The sequence below is a fragment of the Siphateles boraxobius genome, unplaced genomic scaffold (assembly GCF_051911475.1).
Source record: "Siphateles boraxobius isolate OS27281-9 unplaced genomic scaffold, OSU_SipBor_1 164, whole genome shotgun sequence".
Lineage (NCBI taxonomy): Eukaryota > Metazoa > Chordata > Actinopteri > Cypriniformes > Leuciscidae > Siphateles > Siphateles boraxobius.
Genome location: NW_027508771.1, coordinates 227409 through 245024, shown reverse-complemented (window position 1 = coordinate 245024; position 17616 = coordinate 227409). Strand labels below are relative to the sequence as shown.

General features: G+C 41.4%; 1 protein-coding gene across 9 annotated transcripts in view; it reads right to left on the bottom strand.

The window, feature by feature from the left end:
* LOC143740058 (apoptosis-resistant E3 ubiquitin protein ligase 1-like) overlaps positions 1–17616 on the bottom strand; it is a 206834-nt gene that overhangs the window by 55580 nt on the left and 133638 nt on the right. For all 9 annotated transcript variants that reach the window (XM_077232132.1, XM_077232130.1, XM_077232138.1 and 6 more), the window contains 7 exons: positions 16261–16505; positions 16093–16170; positions 1731–1872; positions 1518–1639; positions 1221–1296; positions 1004–1113; positions 606–785 (listed from right to left, as the gene is read on the bottom strand). In XM_077232132.1, the coding sequence (XP_077088247.1) occupies positions 606–785; positions 1004–1113; positions 1221–1296; positions 1518–1639; positions 1731–1872; positions 16093–16170; positions 16261–16505 (953 nt within the window). The remainder of the gene's footprint in view (positions 1–605; positions 786–1003; positions 1114–1220; positions 1297–1517; positions 1640–1730; positions 1873–16092; positions 16171–16260; positions 16506–17616) is intronic.

Below are 17616 nucleotides of genomic sequence, written 5' to 3'. Positions count from 1 at the left end.
CTTATTTTTGTTGTGTTGTACATTTTCCGTTGTGTTGTGGATTCATTTTGTTGTGTTGTGGCTTAATTTAGATGTCTTGTGAACTTATGTTTGCTTTTTAAATTTCGTTGTGTTGTGCACATCCAGGCCACCGTAGTAAAATGACCATAAAAACTAGAATTTAAACAATTTTACAGTTCAGGTAATAACATTTTTGACAAAAACTAAAAGTTTTATAAAATGATAAAACTCAGATTTCAGCCTAAAAAATTATTTTGTATATTATATATACTGTAATTGATCTGAACAAAAACAGCAGCCAGGCTGAATGAAAAGTGCTTATGGAAAAGCAGAAATACAGCAGTTTCCGCTGTACACAAATAAGAGCTGCGCTTATAAACACTACTTTACAGAGGTAAGGTGAAAAGAAAATGCCATCAAAACTTTTCTGAAGACAGTCAGGACAGCTACTGTAAGTGCCCATGTTGTAGTTCCCAAATGATTTCATGTCAGAACAGTGGATTTTGCCTAAAGCAGACAAGTTTGCAGGTATGATATGTAAATGAGGAATGTATCAGTACAGGCTAAAATATACATTTATTAGAAGGCTATGAATCAACTGTCACCTTATAGTTCATTCGTAATCCAATAATCTGAGCCAAGAAGGAGCGGGTGAATCGTGCTCGTACTAGCTGCTTGTAGGCCCCACCTAAAGCTGATTCAAATAGACATTTCCCCACCACTCGCCCTGCAAACTCATACATCTTCACCCTCAGGTGAGGGGAGCGCTCAGCGTTTGGGTGGACCTGGCCAAAAAACACAAAAAAAGCTCATCAGATATCAGCTCACATTATTCAATATATTTATATTACTGCAGTTCACTAAATGTGATGGGTGTAATTTTATCCTTTACAATTACGTTCTCCTATACCAGAACTCTTTATATAATCTTTACAGAACACAGAGAAATGAGAATAAGTTTTTCTGCTCACAGAAAACTAATCAGATGTAGATACTGACTTACCAACCCTTGGTTGTTGTCACTGAAGCGTGTGAAAAGCTGGTTATTGGTATCAAATAGAGCCTTACAGATAAGCTCAAACCACTCACGCCTTGGCCCTCCCCAGTCCAGAGCTAATAAACACAGCCAAACACAAACAGAACAAATTAACCTTTAAATAGGATTTATGTTTATTCACAGTTTATTAACAGTGAATAATAACACCAAGCAGTTAACCAACCTTCCTCATCCTGGAACACAACTTCAAAGTTCTTACTCCAATCAGACACAGAAAAGTTCCGTGTGACCTTCAGAGACTAAAAATGGGGGGAAAGCACCTCTTTTAATTCCCATAAAATTCTGTGTCTATACTACACAAAAGAAAAAAAAGATTCCAAGAAATAAATAGGGCAGGTTTGTGTGAGTACGAGTATTTAGGAACTTAGGTATTTCTATATTGTTCTGAAAGCTGTTTTATATGGCCCATGAATCTCATGGAAAACTAAGAATAACATGGAGATCTGCCAGATTTGCTCACCGACTCAAGCAGAGAAGGTCGGCTGATTTTCAGGCAGGTTTTAGTGCGAGGTCTCTTTGAGTGAATGTGTCTCAGCTCCCGCTGAAAGAAGTTCACTTTATCCTGAAAAGTCTCTGATCCTCCTAGAAGATGTACAAATAACATTCAACACATCAAACACACCAACATGTCTACATTTGTTTGTATTTACTGACAACCAACACTCATACTAACCAATGTTCTTATGGAGAAATCGGATAAAGGTGGCAGCCATGATATTTCTGTCCTTACAGCTGAGCTCTACTGGAGGTTGAATCCCATCATCTATCACCAGAGTTAGGTTTTTATGAACAGGATCTGGTCCATGGTACGTGAACTGCCAAAGAAAAGAAATGAATACCATAAAAAAAAAATTATATATATATATATATATATATATATATATATATATATATATATATATATTATATATACAAACACTTGCAATCAAAATTCAACCCCATATAAATGTACAAATGCAAGCTTTTCTAAAGCTAAAAAAAGTAAAAAACAAACAAACATGTACTGTATAACACTTTGGTGACATATTAAAAGTGATAATGTTAATATATAATTTAATATTTCTATGTTTTTTTCATAATACAGCTATGCCATAATTATTCAACCCCCTTTCAACATTGCTGTTGATATATCAATTACTAGTATGGAAGGGTACGAAATTGTGTTAAAACACAATTAAGGTTTTAGAAACTCTATAACGACACTTAATTAGCTTTAGCTGTCACAAGTACTAGCACAATTTCAATTCAATTTCATTCAAAAGGGAATAAGATGTTTGATCAATGCTGAAAAAAACTTTGCCGCCAAAGACTTGCTAGATCAGTGATTACAATCTTTTTTCCAGGAGACACCTATATATTAACATTCAAAATCTTTAACGACCCCCATCCCCATCAAACACACTAGCAGACATTTCATTTAGTAACTCATTCAGTTAAGGTTCTAATACATGCAATAACAAATCAAGACAATTAGCAACAGGCAATTATTCATAAGGATATTTTTTTTCTTTCTAACAACAGGTTCCACTTTTTTCTGAAACTGATCAACAAATAACAGAAGCAAATCATAATCTGTCAATGTAAACTATAAATTAATTAGAGAAATAACCTCATGTTATCAAACAAATGTATCAATTTTATACCTTAAAGACATGTAACTACAACAAGAACAAGCTTAGGCACGAAGTCGGGTCCTTTCACCAGCCAGAACAGTGTTCGGTAAAGAATCTCCTCAGAAAAGAATTTGACTTAACATTCAAGAGTTCGTCCTCTGCTTCTAAATAGTCCATGTCCTCCCCCTTTGCGGTGAATGGATCCACAATCATCCACATCAGAGAGTTGTGATTTCATCTCCTACTGAAGCAGTTCCATGTGACACATGAACTTGTTGCTCAAGGATTCAGGTGCATTTCCCACAGTCTGATTGAGAAGTGATGGAAAGTTTTGTAGGTCCCGTTTTATAAGTTTATTCTTTCTCAGTTCCACTTTATGCACAAATGTATCAATGATTCTTTGTATTCCAGGACATCAAGCAGTTTCTGGTTGTATTCAACACATCAAACACACCAACATGTCTACATTTGGTTGTATTTACAACTATTGTATGACAACCAACACTAATACTAACCGATGTTCTTGTGGAGAAATCAGATAAAGGTGGCAGCCATGATATTTCTGTCTTTACAGCTGAGATCTACTGGAGGTTGAATCCCATCATCTTCCACCAGTGTCAGGTATTTATGAACATGGTCTGGTCCAAGGTACGTGAACTGCCAGAGATGTACAACGTTCTAATAAGATTTTTGTCTGTAATTTCGTCAAGCAGTTTCTGGTTGTTCAGTCTCAGGAACTCCTTTATTTTTTCTTTCAGTACAATAAAACGAACTAACACTCTAATTAACATACTACTTAACTCTAATCTAAACTCTAGCCAGAACAGTTCGGTATGGAGGAGTGTCTGGTGCGCCTCATCTTTACACAGCTCGGCAAAGATCTGTTTGTTCAAAGGACGGGCTTTAATAAAGTGGACAATTTTTACAACAGTCTTGAGCATTTAATTCAGCTAATCAGAGAGGTGTTTGCTGGCCAGGGCTTGACGGTGTATCATACAGTTTTTCTTTCAAACTTGTATTGAAGCCCTTATTTTTTCCCATCATTGAAGCAGCTCCATCTGTGCAGCATGCGACTAAATTATTATAGGGAATGTTTTGCCTGTACATGTTAATTGCATGGAAAATATCTTCTCCTCGTGTCATTTTGGACAAATTAGTAGACAACAGAATGTCCTGCTTTATTTCAGCGTCTTCAATGTACTGCACATATACAATCAATACGGCTTCATCTGCCACGGTGGTAATTTCATCAAGTTGGATAGAAAATAGGTGCATCTTTAACTTTTCAACTTTTCAAGTGATCTCAACATCATTTGCCATTCTGTCGATTCTGTCTTTTACTGTATTATTGGACAGAGGTACAGTTTTAAGTTTGGAAGCCACATGTGTCCCGCACATTATTTCTGTCATTTTTAGACATGTGGGTTTGAGCAGAGTTTCCCCAATGGTGTGTGGCTTTTTTGATTGGGCAATAAGTAGGGTGCACTCGAATGATGTGACCGTTGCCTGTCTATTTTCATTTCCAGCTCAAGTCAAAGCATCTCTGGTGTTCTGGGGCCTATTTGATATAACTAGTTATTTTTTCCTTAGGAAAAATTCTCTGAGTCTGTGGGTGTTTGGTGCTCTGATGCCTCATCAATTTGCAGGGCTTCATGCCTTCAATCGCTAGTCTCTCACCACAGATTACACACTTAAAATCTCACCTTGTCGATTGCTTCAATGAAACCAAATTTGAAATAACTGTTCAAATAAATCCTTGTTTTAATTTTAGTGTTCTTCATACATTTCTCTCTTCTCCCTGGCGCTTTGCAGCATCTTTAAAAAAAAAAGCTGCTTCTGTCTATTCACACTCTCGCGATACACAGCTGAAAATTCTCGATTTTAAGGAAATTGCTACTCTTTTCATTTATAAACTATTATTAAATATTTAAAATGCAATTATTTATCATGCTGTTTTAAATAATAATAAAAAATCTTCCAACCTAGAGTGAGCTTGGCGACCCCTCGTAAATCTTTAGCGACCCCCGGGATGGGAACCCCTGTGCTAGATGACCTGATGAAAGGGGGGAAAAACATTTCAGTGTAGACTATGAGAAGAACACTAAACGAGCATTGACTTCATGCCTGGATACCTCAAAGAATGCCACTCTTGACCAAGAGAACAAAAAAGGCTGACTGGAACTTTTTGGACTCAGGGTTCAGCAGTATGTCTGTCACAGAAAAGGCACAGTTTATGACCACAAGAATACCATCCCCAGTGTCAAACATGGAGGTGCAACAAAAGATGCATTGGGATTGGCATTTAAAGACATTCTTAACTCTATTGGAGTTAGACAACACCTGTCAGAAACCTACTCATTGTCGTAATCATAATCTAGATCTAATATTATCATATGGCATCAATGTTGATATCGTTGAAATTCTGCAGCAGAGCGATGACATCTCAGATCATTATCTAGTCTTGTGTAAACTTAATTTAGCCAAGGCTAAAAAGGCGACTCCATGTTACAAATATGTTAGACCTATCACTTCTTCCACTAAAGATTGCTTTATAAATAATCTTCCTGATCAGTTTCATCATCTCAGCATCCCAGATAGCTTAGAAGAACTCGATATGATGACAGAAACTTTTAAGTCTCTTTTCCAGCACTTTAGACAAAGTTGCTCCTTTGCGCTTAAAGAAGATTAAAGAAAATAGTCCAACGGCATGGTACAACGAGCACACTCAGGCCCTTAAGAGAGCAGCCAGAAAAATAGTTTAACGTTTTCCCACACTCGGTATATGCTTGGGTGCCAGACAGGATTTGTGTCATTAATTTAAGATTCAGTTAAAGAAAACGTACAAAGATCTTGTGTGGCCTGATTTCTCTTTCACAAAACCCATCACTTAGTGAGATAAGGAATTACACCAATAATCAATACATAATATATGTAGTAATAATAATACCCATATAATTACTCTTAAATAGAACACAAACCATTCAATATGACAGGACACATATAATTGCATTCAAATATGTATATTCACAAGATGCACAATTTCAAGTATTTCTAAAATGGCTTTTTTTGGTTAGAGAGAAAAGAAAGAAAAACAAACACAAAACTCCGTTCAATAATTGTCCAGCCACAAAACAGGCTACAAAAAAGAAACAAAATTAGTCCAGTTCAAAAGACAATCAGTAATTCCAACAGTAATCCACAGTAAAAATAGTTCAAACAGTCAGTGGGAGAATAATTCCCTATCAAAAATAGTCAAGTCACGTCAAACAGTCGTCCAGTGCAGGCTAAATCGCACTCACGACTTTTTTAAAAGTCTGGTCCACATTTTCCGAGACTTCTCAGAAGTGAGTATATAGACTGGAGGCTCCCGATCTGTATCCAGTTCAGGTTTTGGAACTTGTACGATCCATTATAACGCCGACGACCCTTGTAATACTCCCGGATAAAACATTAAATCGCCATGGGAGTCTTCTAGAGGAGCTCCGCGAGGTACACTCAATGCCTCCCGACAGGTGTGAGCGACGCACGTCATCCAGATAAAGGTAACTGGGGGCTGGGACTAAAGATGTCGCCATCTTGATAAATGTAGGACAAGTAAACTTTTCATTGCAATTTATTTATTTATTTCATGATGAGATCATCACATTAGAGCCCAACTGGAAGAAAACAAAACTAGAGGTATTTCGCATTTCATGGAATGAGAGCACGATTATATACAGATAGGCCTTAAAAACGCCTAGAACTGCTTATTTTTCAACCGTATTAGAAGAAAATAAACAAAACCCTAGGTATTTATTTGAAACTAACGAGAAATAAAGCTTCAACCCCAGATGTTTCCAAGCAGCACAGCAGTAATGACTTTATGAACTTCTTTACTTACAAGATGGATAATATCAGGGAGAAAATTATAACTATGCAACCGTCTACTACAGTATCGCATCAGGCAATGCATTGTAGTCTCCCTGACGAAAAATTCAATTCATTCATTGCAATAGGAGAGGGTGAATTTTATAAACACGTTAAATCATCTAAATCGACAACATGTATGTTAGACTCTATACCGACTAAACTACTGAAAAAGATGCTTCCAGAGGTCATAGATCCTCTTCTTAATATCATTAATTCATCTTTGTCGTTAGGGTAAGTACCAAAAACTTTTAAGCTGGCTATGATTAAACCGTTTGTTAAAAAAACACAACTTGATCCTACAGAAGTAGTCAATTACAGGCCGATCTCGAATCTACCTTTTCTGTCAAAGATACAAGAAAAGGCAGTATCTTCACAACTATGTTCCTTTTTAGAAAGAAATGGTATCTGCAATGATTTTCAATCAGGATTTAGACCGTACCATAGTACTGAGACAGCTCTCATTAGAGTCACAAATGATTTGCTCTTATCATCCGATCGTGGTTGTATCTCTCTATTAGTGTTACTCGATCCTAGTGCTGCATTTGACACTATCGACCACAACATTCTTTTAAATAGACTCAAAAATGATGTTGCCATTAGTGGAATTGCACTAGCATTGTTTAAATCATACTTATCTGACCGTTATCAGTTTGTAGCAGTAAATGAAGAGATGTCTTATCGGTCAAAAGTTCAGTAAGGTGTACCACAAGACTCAGTACTCGGACCGTTGTTGTTCACTCAGGCACAGAGGCGGAGGTAAGTGAATTCAAACGTGAGTTTATTTACAATGATTCAAGTGACAAGTACCAGGTACTCGAGTTGACCACCCCGACGTCGGGAGTCCAGGATCCTTCTTACAGCGAAGATGGATTCTGCTTCAATGGGGAGTACCGGAGGATTCTCATCTTGCATCAGATCAGTAGAGGGAACTGGAACAGGTGAGTGATGGGGCTTCAGAAGGGAGACATGGAATGAGGGGTGGATGCGATACTGGTTTGGCAGACGGAGCTGGTAGGTAACTGGATTAATTTGCCTCGTTATGGGAAATGGACCGATGTATCTTGGACTTAGTTTGCGACAAGGTAGTCTCAGCCGGATATCCTTGGTCGAAAGCCAAACCAGTTGGCCAGGTTGGTATTCGGGGGCGTTGCGACGATGAGCGTCTGCGAAGTGACTGTGGCGGTTTATGGCTTGTTGGAGGTGATGGTGAGCTTGGTTCCATACCCTCTCACTGTTCCGGAACCAGGCGTTGACTGCAGGGACTTCTGAGGACTCCCCGGACCACGGGAACAGTGGGGGTTGGTAACCCAGAATGCATTGGAACGGGGTTAAGTTGGTGGAGGTTTATCGAAGGGAGTTTTGAGCATACTCTGCCCATACGAGATAGCGGCTCCAGAGATGCTGGTTGGCATGGCAGAAGGTACGGAGGAAACGGCTGACATTCTGGATTTTACGTTCCGCCTGCCCATTCGCCTGTGGGTGATACCCTGAAGTTAGACTTACGGTTACGTTCATTATTGCAAAGAAGGCTCGCCACACCTTTGAGATGAATTGTGGCCCCCTGTCTGACACAATGTCCTCTGGAAGGCCGAAATTCCGGAAGACATGTTCCATTAACAGTTCTGCGGTTACAAATGCTGTGGGTAAGTTCTTCAGGGGAATCAACTTGCACGCTTTAGAAAAGCGATCAATGGCCACCAGGATACAGGTGTTTTCCTCTGAGGGTGGAAGGTCAGTCACAAAATCAACCCCAATGTCTGACCAGGGTCTTTGTGGAACAGGTAGGGGCATGAGCTTTCCAGCGGGTAAGTGACGGGGATTCTTATTCATAGCGCACAGGATGCATCCTTGGATGAAGGTCTTGACATCGCGGAGCATGTTGGGCCACCAGTAGCGGGTCTGGAGGGTGGAGCAGGTCTTGGTTATTCCAGGGTGACCCGTCCCAACGGATGAGTGTGCTGAGGAGATTAGTGACATGCGAAATTCATCGGGTACGTAAATCTTTCCGGCTGGGCACTCTGGAGGACTGGGCTGGTGTCGGGACAACTCCATCAGTTGCTCGTTTAAATCCCACTGAATGGGATTGACAAACATCCTCTCTGGTAAGATATTCTCGAGTTCTTCGTGGTGAGTTTCGGGGGCATGGAGACGAGACAGAGCATCCGCTCGGACGTTCTTTGAACCAGGGCGATAGGAGATCTGGAAATGGAATCGAGTAAAGACGAGTGCCCATCTGGCCTGGCGTGGATTTAGTCGCTTTGCTTCCTTTAAGTACTGGAGATACGGTCGTAAAGACAGAACTCACAAGCATTCTGGGGGGTCGAGTTGGACATGACTGACGAAAATGTCCTCCCATTCCGCAATACAGACATAATCTTAGCTCTCGACGTCGGGCACGTTCCGCTGGAGACAGTCGGTGAGTATACACTTGCATCCTTTCTCCACCTGCTTCGGATGGACCTTCCGCGGGGTACTGAGAGGTACTAGTGGGTCGTTGAGTTTCGAGATAGCAGCCCTGAGATCGTTGGTGCACGCGGAGAGCTTGCTGGATAAACTTTTCCACACCCAGCCTGTCATCATATATTGCCATTTGAAGACGGAGAGCAGGATTCAAACCACGTCGGTAGACAGAGATGAGCGCCTTCTCGTTCCACCCACTTGCGGAGGCTAGAGTGCGAAACTCCAATGAATACTCAGAAACCGATTTTCTGCCCTGATGCAGTTGCAGTAGTTTGTCGCTGGTGGAGGAATCATCAACTGGTCGCCCGCAAACTTCTTTAAAATGGTCTACGAATTCCTGTACCGACGAGGTAACAGTAGATTCCTGTAACCACAATGTTTCAGCCCATCTTAAAGCAGCCCCGGATAACTGTTGGATTATAAAAGCAATCTTCGATCTTTCTGTGGGGTACAACTGGGTCTGCTGTTCCAAAGCGAGCAAACACTGAAGCAGGAACCCGTTGCAATCCTCCGCCCGACCGGAGAATGGCGCTGGACGTGATGCTGGGTTCGCGAAGCAAACCATAGAAGAAGTGGGGCCTGCGGAAGTACTGAGCGTCGGCTGACTGGAATTCACAACAGCGGTTGTAGGTTGTACAGGATTATCACCATGGCGGGTAGACTCCATCGCGCTGTTTCTTTTCCTTTGTAGGTCAAGCCTTCTGTCAGGATACAGGCACAGAAGTGGAGGTAAGTGAATTCAAACGTGAGTTTATTTACAATGATTCAAGTGACAAGGTGAATTGGCAAGGTTCAGGTGAAGGTGCGGTGACGATCACTACGTGCAGAGCGGATTCCAGGTGAGCAGATCCTCCTTTAGTTAGCTTGGCGTGAGCAGACACTGTCATTGATACGTCTCCTTTTCTATTTCAGATACAGCAGCGGACACGGAGATCTCGGCGGGAACGTGGGACACTCAGACGAATCTCCAGGACTCGGGGAACATGGGACCAGGCAGGACTTCTGGGAACAGCGGGACAAGGATACAAAGGTGAGTATTTCAAAGGTGAGTATACGTTACCTGGTGGTTTTCAGGTTGACTTGGAGACTTCAGGAGACAGAGGGTTATGGTCTATTCCTGTCGGAGGCTTGACAAAGACGTGTGCATGGGTGTTTTGTAGAGGTATGGGTGATGAGGTAATTGATGGTGCACAGGTGTGAGTGGTTAGTATTCCGGGGAGAGTGATCTTTGAGTGGTGGATGGGAATGAATCTGATTGATTCCTGACAACGTAATAACCTAGAATACTGTCTAACACTTGATGGCTGCTCTGTCAAGTCCTTGTCGTCGGTTAGGGACCTGGGTGTGCACTTTGATACCAATCTTTCATTTTAAAGTCACGTGTCTAGTATCTGTAAAACCGCATTTTTTTCATCTTAAAAATATATCTAAATTAGGTCATATGCTCTCAATTAAAAATGAAGAACAATTAGTTTATGCGTTCATGACATCTAGATTATTGTAATGCTCTACTGAGTGGTTTCCCTGCACGTTTAATAAATAAACTACAGCTGGTCCAAAATGCAGCCGCTAGAGTTCTTATCAGAACCAGGAAGTATGACCATATTAGCCCGGTTCTGTCAACACTGCATTGGCTCCCTATTAAACATCGTTTAAATTTAAAAATATTGCTGATTACTTACAAAGCACTAAAGGTTTAGCTCCCCAGTACTTGAGCCAGCTCTTAACGCATTATAGTCCTTCACGTCTATTGCGATCTCAAAATTCCGGCCAGTTGATAATACCTAGAATATCAAAATTGACTGCTGGCGGTAGATCCTTTTCCTATTTAGCACCAAAACTTTGGAAAATTAACATTGTCCGGGAAGCAGACACAAGTCTGTCAGTTCAAATCTAGACTAAAACCACATCTCTTTGGCCTGTCATACACATAACACATTATAGACTTCTATAATTCAATCAGCCGGAACAGGGAATACTTCCCATAAATCCTGATGTACTTGGTACATCATAAGAAGGATGGCGTCTACGCTAATATTAGTCTCTCTGTTTATCCCGAGGTTTACCGCAGTCTGCCGGATCCAGGCTGTATCCAGATCTGATGAAGGACCATCGCATGGTCATGACGACAACGCATCCCTGAAGTTACAGCCTCATCAGCCCTGTGAAGGCCTCATGGACACCTCAACAAACTCGTCTCCATACCGGCGTGATGACTCCGAATCCCAACCAGATGGAACTGGATAAATAATGTGAAAGTTCTGATCCAATCTCACTTCTGACCTATAATGCTGCCTGAATCATAATCATACACTGTTCGTTCGTTGGCCAGAGGAGAACTGGCCCCCTGACAGAGCCTGGGTTCTCCCAAGGTTTTTTTTCTGTCACCTGATGGAGTTTTGGTTCCTTGCCACTGTCGCCTTTTTCGCCTTTCTTCGCCTTTGTCACCATTGACTTTTGGCTTGCTTAGTTGGGGACATTTAATTTTATATTTAACAATATTATTATAACATTATTTTCCTGTTATCTCTGTAAAGCTGCTTTGAAACAATCTGTATTGTAAAAAGCGCTGTATAAATAAAGGTGACTTGAGGTGGGTCAGTCTTGTTATGGGGTGCTTTGCTGCAGCACGAAGTGATAATCTTGACCATATGACTGGCGTCATGGATTCTTTGAAGTATAATGCTATTTTGGCAAAGATTATGATGCCTTCAGAGCGTAAAATGAAGCTTCACTGCATCATTGGACGTTCAAGCAGAACAATAATCCCAAGTATAAATCTGATTCTACCAAAAGTTAAGTTCAGGGATCGGTCCAGGAATGTTCTGAAGTGGGCTGCTCAGTTTCCAGATTTAAATCCCCTTGAAAATCTTTGGTGAGATTCGAAGAAAGCAGTGGCAGCACAGAAACCAAAGGAACAATATAAGTACTTTGTTGAAGTTTAAAACTATTGGATCTGCCCAGAGCCACTCTGGATCTGCCATAACCAATCACCAACCTTTTGTCGTGACGCACGACTAGTGCACAACCTCGACTTCATAGTTCTCAGCCACTCCCTCTGTTCGCTGATTTGACAGGTAAAAAATTGACCGGAGAAAACCCACGAATATACCGCTAACCCAGATGTAGTACTGAAGGAAAATGAAAATTCCAGGGCGCTCCTAGCAGCTTGCCAATACATTGTTTTCTTTTTTTTAATTTCCTTATCGTTTACCTGAGTGTCTATTGTGGATGTTAATGTTTATGCATGAGTGAAAGCACCAGTGATCCAGAGATGTGGCTTTTAAAGACTTTTGATCAACTGTTCGCAATATTTACTGTGATAATGCTAATGCTGGAACTCTCCCCCTGCTACGGTTCGGAGTACGGAGTTACTTGGGAAAGTCATTCACAGCCGAGAGTTTCTGATCTCTCTACGAACATCGTCTGCCGATATTATACCAGATATTCCAGCGGAGCTGTGCAGATTGTATGCACGGAGCAAACATCTGAAAAGAGGGAGAAGAGAAGGCCTGCATTGGAGACTTAAAAATCTCAGGCTCGACAACCGCCGTAGGCTACCCCCACTCCCCACAATCCTGCTGTCAAACGTCCAGTCATTAAGACATAAGACAGACAAGCTGGAAGCTTGGATCAGGTGCAAACCTGGCATAAGAGGCACTTGTCTTCTCGCCTTTTCGGAAACATGGCTGAGGGAGTCAGACCAGGACGAGGACTTAATCGTAAGTGGGTTTGGAAGCCCAATTCACCTGGACCGAGACCAAAAGACAACTGGGAAAAGTCGTGGACATCGAACTGTTGACTGTGTCTCTCCGGCCGTTCTATTTACCTCAAGAGTTCCAACAGCTGTTTTATACGCTGTATATGTATTCACCCACGAGCCAATGCTTCAATCGCAGCGCAAGTGATCGCTGAAGTCACTCATAGACTGGACTCTATTTGCCCAGAGGCCCCCAAGTTTTTTATAGGAGATTTTAATCAATGCACTTTAGACAAGACCCTAAAATCATATGAACAGTATATAACTTGCTCTACAACGCAGAGGAACACCACCTTAAATCTCTGCTATGGCTCAGTAAATGGGGCCTATAGATCCATGGCCATGCCACCCCTTGGTGCCTCCTACCACAATAGTATCTATTTGATGCCTGTGTATAAGCCCGCTTTCAGACGCCTTGAGTGTGAGGAGAAAACCCTAAAACTCTGGACAGAAGACAGTATTTTCACTCTACAGGGGTGTCTGGAATGTACGGATTGGAATTGTTTTAATGAAACCTGTAGTGACATTAATGAACTTACGGAAACAATGTCTGTCTGTGTCAAATATTGTGTTGATATGGTTATTCCATCTAAAAAGGTGGTAATTTATCCTAATAACAAGCCTTGGGTAACGAAGGAACTAAAAAGTGTTATCAACAAGGAAAAAAAGACATTCTATCTAGGGGACCTGGTAGAGAAAAAAGCTGTCTCAAGAGAAGTCAAATATGAAATAAGAAAAGCAAAAATCGAGTCAAAGAATAACATTTAAAATCAATTTAACAGTGGGGATTTAAAGGCAGCCTGGTAAGGTATTAAAACTATGGTCCTTCTCAGGTAGTATAGTCACATATAGAAAGACGTTAACGCCTCAGAGAGGGATAGAAATACAATAGACAAAAGTCACAACACTATTTAAAAACACAAAAATAGGAAAGGCTGCTGGTCCTGACGCCATCTGTGGGCATACACTGCACTATTGCGCCGAGCAGCTTAGTGAGGGTTTCACAGTAATCTTTCAAAAATGTTCTGATTGTCACAGTGTCTGGTTTGTGTTCCCTGGGTTGTCACTAGAGGTCCTCGTTTTCACGGTGTCTTTCACGTTTGACTTCAATTCCCAGCATTCTGTCTGTCACTCATCAGTTCATTGCACTCTGCTGTTTCGCATCACCTTGTTAGTTCTGAGTGTATATATACCCTGTCTGTTTTAGTGTTTATCACGAGGTCCTTGTTTTATGTCGCCACTTCCGAGGTCTGTTTCCCTGCTTGTTTTTGTTCTTATGTTTTGATTGATTTTTGATATTTGACCCCTGCCTGGATTACTATGATTTTGGATTACACTCATTATTAAACTTACTGCTATTGGATCTTTTGCTTCCCGTGTGTGGTTCGTGACAGAACGACTCCGTCAAAACCAAGATCCAGCGGTATGTTTTTTAATATCTCTTCCCCAGCCACCGAGTGGGAGAGAAGGGAATTATTTGAGGGGACCCCGTTGGTCAAGTTTCGTGGGACCCGTGGAGGTCGCAGTGGAGAAGGTGGTCGAGAGGAATCCGAAAACAGCCGCTTTTCTGGAGGCTGATTCAGAGATGGTTCACGTCTGCCCGGTCAGAGACGGATCAGGAGATGCCCATTCGCGTGGCCGCGAGGACACTGATGGACTATTTGGAGCGTCTGGCTCGGATCCTGGACATGCCTGTGTCTGCCGTTCCTGAGCCGGAGCCAGTGTCTGCCGTTCCTGAGCCGGAGCCAGTGTCTGCCGTTCCTGAGCCGGAGCCAGTGTCTGCCTTTCCTGAGCCGGAGCCAGTGTCTGCCGTTCCTGAGCCGGAGCCAGTGTCTGCCGTTCCTGACCCGGAGCCAGTGTCTGCTGTTCCTGAGCCGGAGCCAGTGTCTGCCGTTCCTGAGCCGGAGCCAGTGTCTGCCATTCCTGAGCCGGAGCCAGTGTCTGCCGTTCCTGACCCGGAGCCAGTGTCTGCCGTTCCTGAGCCGGAGCCAGTGTCTGCCGTTCCTGAGCCAGTGTCTGCTGTTCCTGAGCCGGAGCCAGTGTCTGCTGTTCCTGAGCCGGAAACAGTGTCTGCTGTTCCTGAGCCGGAGCCAGTGTCCGCTGTTCCTGAGCCAATGTTTGTTTCTGTGTTTGTGTCTGTCCTTGTGGGTGTTACTGTTCTGGTGTCTGTTCCTGAGCCGGTGTCTGTTCCTGAGCCGCTGTCTGTTCCTGAACCGGTGTCTGATCCTGAGCCGGTGTCTGATCCTGAGCCGGTGTCTGATCCTGAGCCAGTGTCTGTTGCTGTTCCTGAGCCGGGTTCTGTTCCTGTGCCGTGGTCGCCCTCGCCCTGGCCACCCGAAGGGTCTTCACCGCCCTGGCCGCCCTGTGTCACAGTGTATATATACCCTGTCTGTTTTAGTGTTTATCACGGAGTCGTTGTTTTATGTCGCCACTTCCGAGGTCTGTTTCCCTGCTTGTTTTTGTTCTTATGTTTTGTATGATTTTTGATATTTGACCCCTGACTGGATTACTATGATTTTGGATTACCCTCATTATTAAACTTACTGCTATTGGATCTTTTGCTTCCCGTGTGTGGTTCGTGACACTGACAGTGGGGATATACCTGATTTATTGAAAACATCAACAGTAATACCCATCCCCAAAACAAAATCTCCTAAAGACCTCAATGAATTCAGACCAATTGCACTAACTTCCCTGGTAATGAAGTGCTTTGAAAAGATCTTGAAGGACACAATCATCCCCCTAACTGTAGACGAATTAGATACACTACAATTTGCATATCAAGCGGATAAGGGTGTAGAGTATGCAAAGCTCTTCATTCTTGACAGGGTTTATAAAAATCTTGAGAAACCTGCAGTACGTAGGAGGGCGGAGCCTGGCTGTAGGCTACAAGGAATGGCCTAAGATTACAGTAGAGAGGTGTCAGAAGCTTGTCAGCGCTTACAGGCAACATGTATCTGACGTTATAAAGAGTAAAGGATTCTCTACAAAATGTTATTTTTGGTGTTTGAATAATTGTGTATATGAATGTTTAGAGCCAAGTATATTTTATTTTCATTTGAACTCATTAACTCAACTTTAAAATCTCAGAATCACTCAAATGTGCATTACTAACATTTCTATGATAGTTTACAGATGCCATATTTTCTTCTTCATAAAACCAGAATGTCTTTCAAGTTAGGGGGGTTCAATTTTGATAGGAAGTGTACATATTCTTAAAGTAAAAAATATTTTTTGCAATGGTGTTTTTTTGTAAATTATTCAGAAAAGAGTTAGTATGAAGAAAATGTAACCTTAGTTCCGGGGCACACACGGAAAGTGAAAAGCCGCCAAGGAATAATCTTCAGGTAAAACTCCTTTACCGAAAATTGCTGAAACACAATATAATGAGTCAGTATCCAAATTAACAAACAAAATGAACCAAACAAATGTAGCACTAACCCATTTACAAAGTATTTTACCTTTGGTGAGATATAGCAGTAGACCTTTTTTGGTTTCTTGACCTTCTCTGACTGGCCCTCTACAGGGGAGTCATGTTCCTCCTCCTCATCACCCATGGAGGGCCGTCTCTGTAGGGCAAGCTGGGACGATGCTAGAAACTGCCAAGGACAGCTACTGTAAGTGCCCGTGTTGTAGAGGTAGGCCTCAAAGTAGATGCTTATGCCTGGAGTAGACACGTTTTTCTCCACACAGTTCTTCTCATTTTCTATGTAAGTGCATAATGGCAAAAAGACATTGAGAAAAGATTATAGAAATGCATGTCCACTCTTCTGGATGTAATTATATGATTCAACTGTGTCCTATAATTTTGAGAGGTGTTATTGTTACCCTTGATACATTGCAGGGTCATGATATCCTAAACTATATTTTATTTTACAGAGTTATGATTGTTGAACATCTCAAACAGTTAGATTATATACAGTTGGTTAGAGATGCATTAATGGGTGAAAAATGAGTGTTTGTTTTTGATTTGTAAGAGTTTCTGTGTTGCATGAGTTGTTTTTCATATGACCTATAACGATCAAATGGCACAATACCCCTCAAAAGTTATCTAAGATGCAACTTCATATATATTTTCGATGCAGAGTATGATAGCTATATTAAATTATAGCTGTCATTGTATATGTATGTACAGTATTTGTGTAATTACGGAGAGCTTACAAAACCACATATAAAATGTGTATATTGTGTTAGGGGTGTAACGATATATTGTTATATCAAGATATCACAATAAAAAAAACTGACGATATGTATCGTTGATGTAAACAATAATGAGAGCGAAATAAAACTGTCTGAATCAGAAGCCATTGCTTTATCAATCACAAGTTCAGCATGGCGTACCACAAGGCTCAGTACTAGGACCGCTGCTGTACACTCTGTACATGCTACCTTTAGGAGAAATCATTAGGAAACATGGAATTAGCTTTCACTGTTATGCTGATGATACTAAGCTCTATATTTCTTCCAAACGTAACGAAACTCACCAATTCACAAAATTATCGGAATGCATAGTTGATATAAAAAATTGGATGACTAGTCATTTCCTACTACTAAATTCTGAAAAAACAGAGATTCTAATTATTGGGCAAAAAACTTCCACACGTAATAACCTAGAATACCGTCTAACACTTGATGGCTGCTCTGTTAAGTCTTCGTCGTCAGTTAGGAACCTGGGTGGGCTCTTTGATACCAATCTTTCATTTGAAAGTCACGTGTCTAGTGTCTGTAAAACCGCATTTTTCATTCTTAAAAATATATCTAAATTACATCATATGCTCTCATCGACAAATGCGGAACAACTAGTTCATGCGTTCATG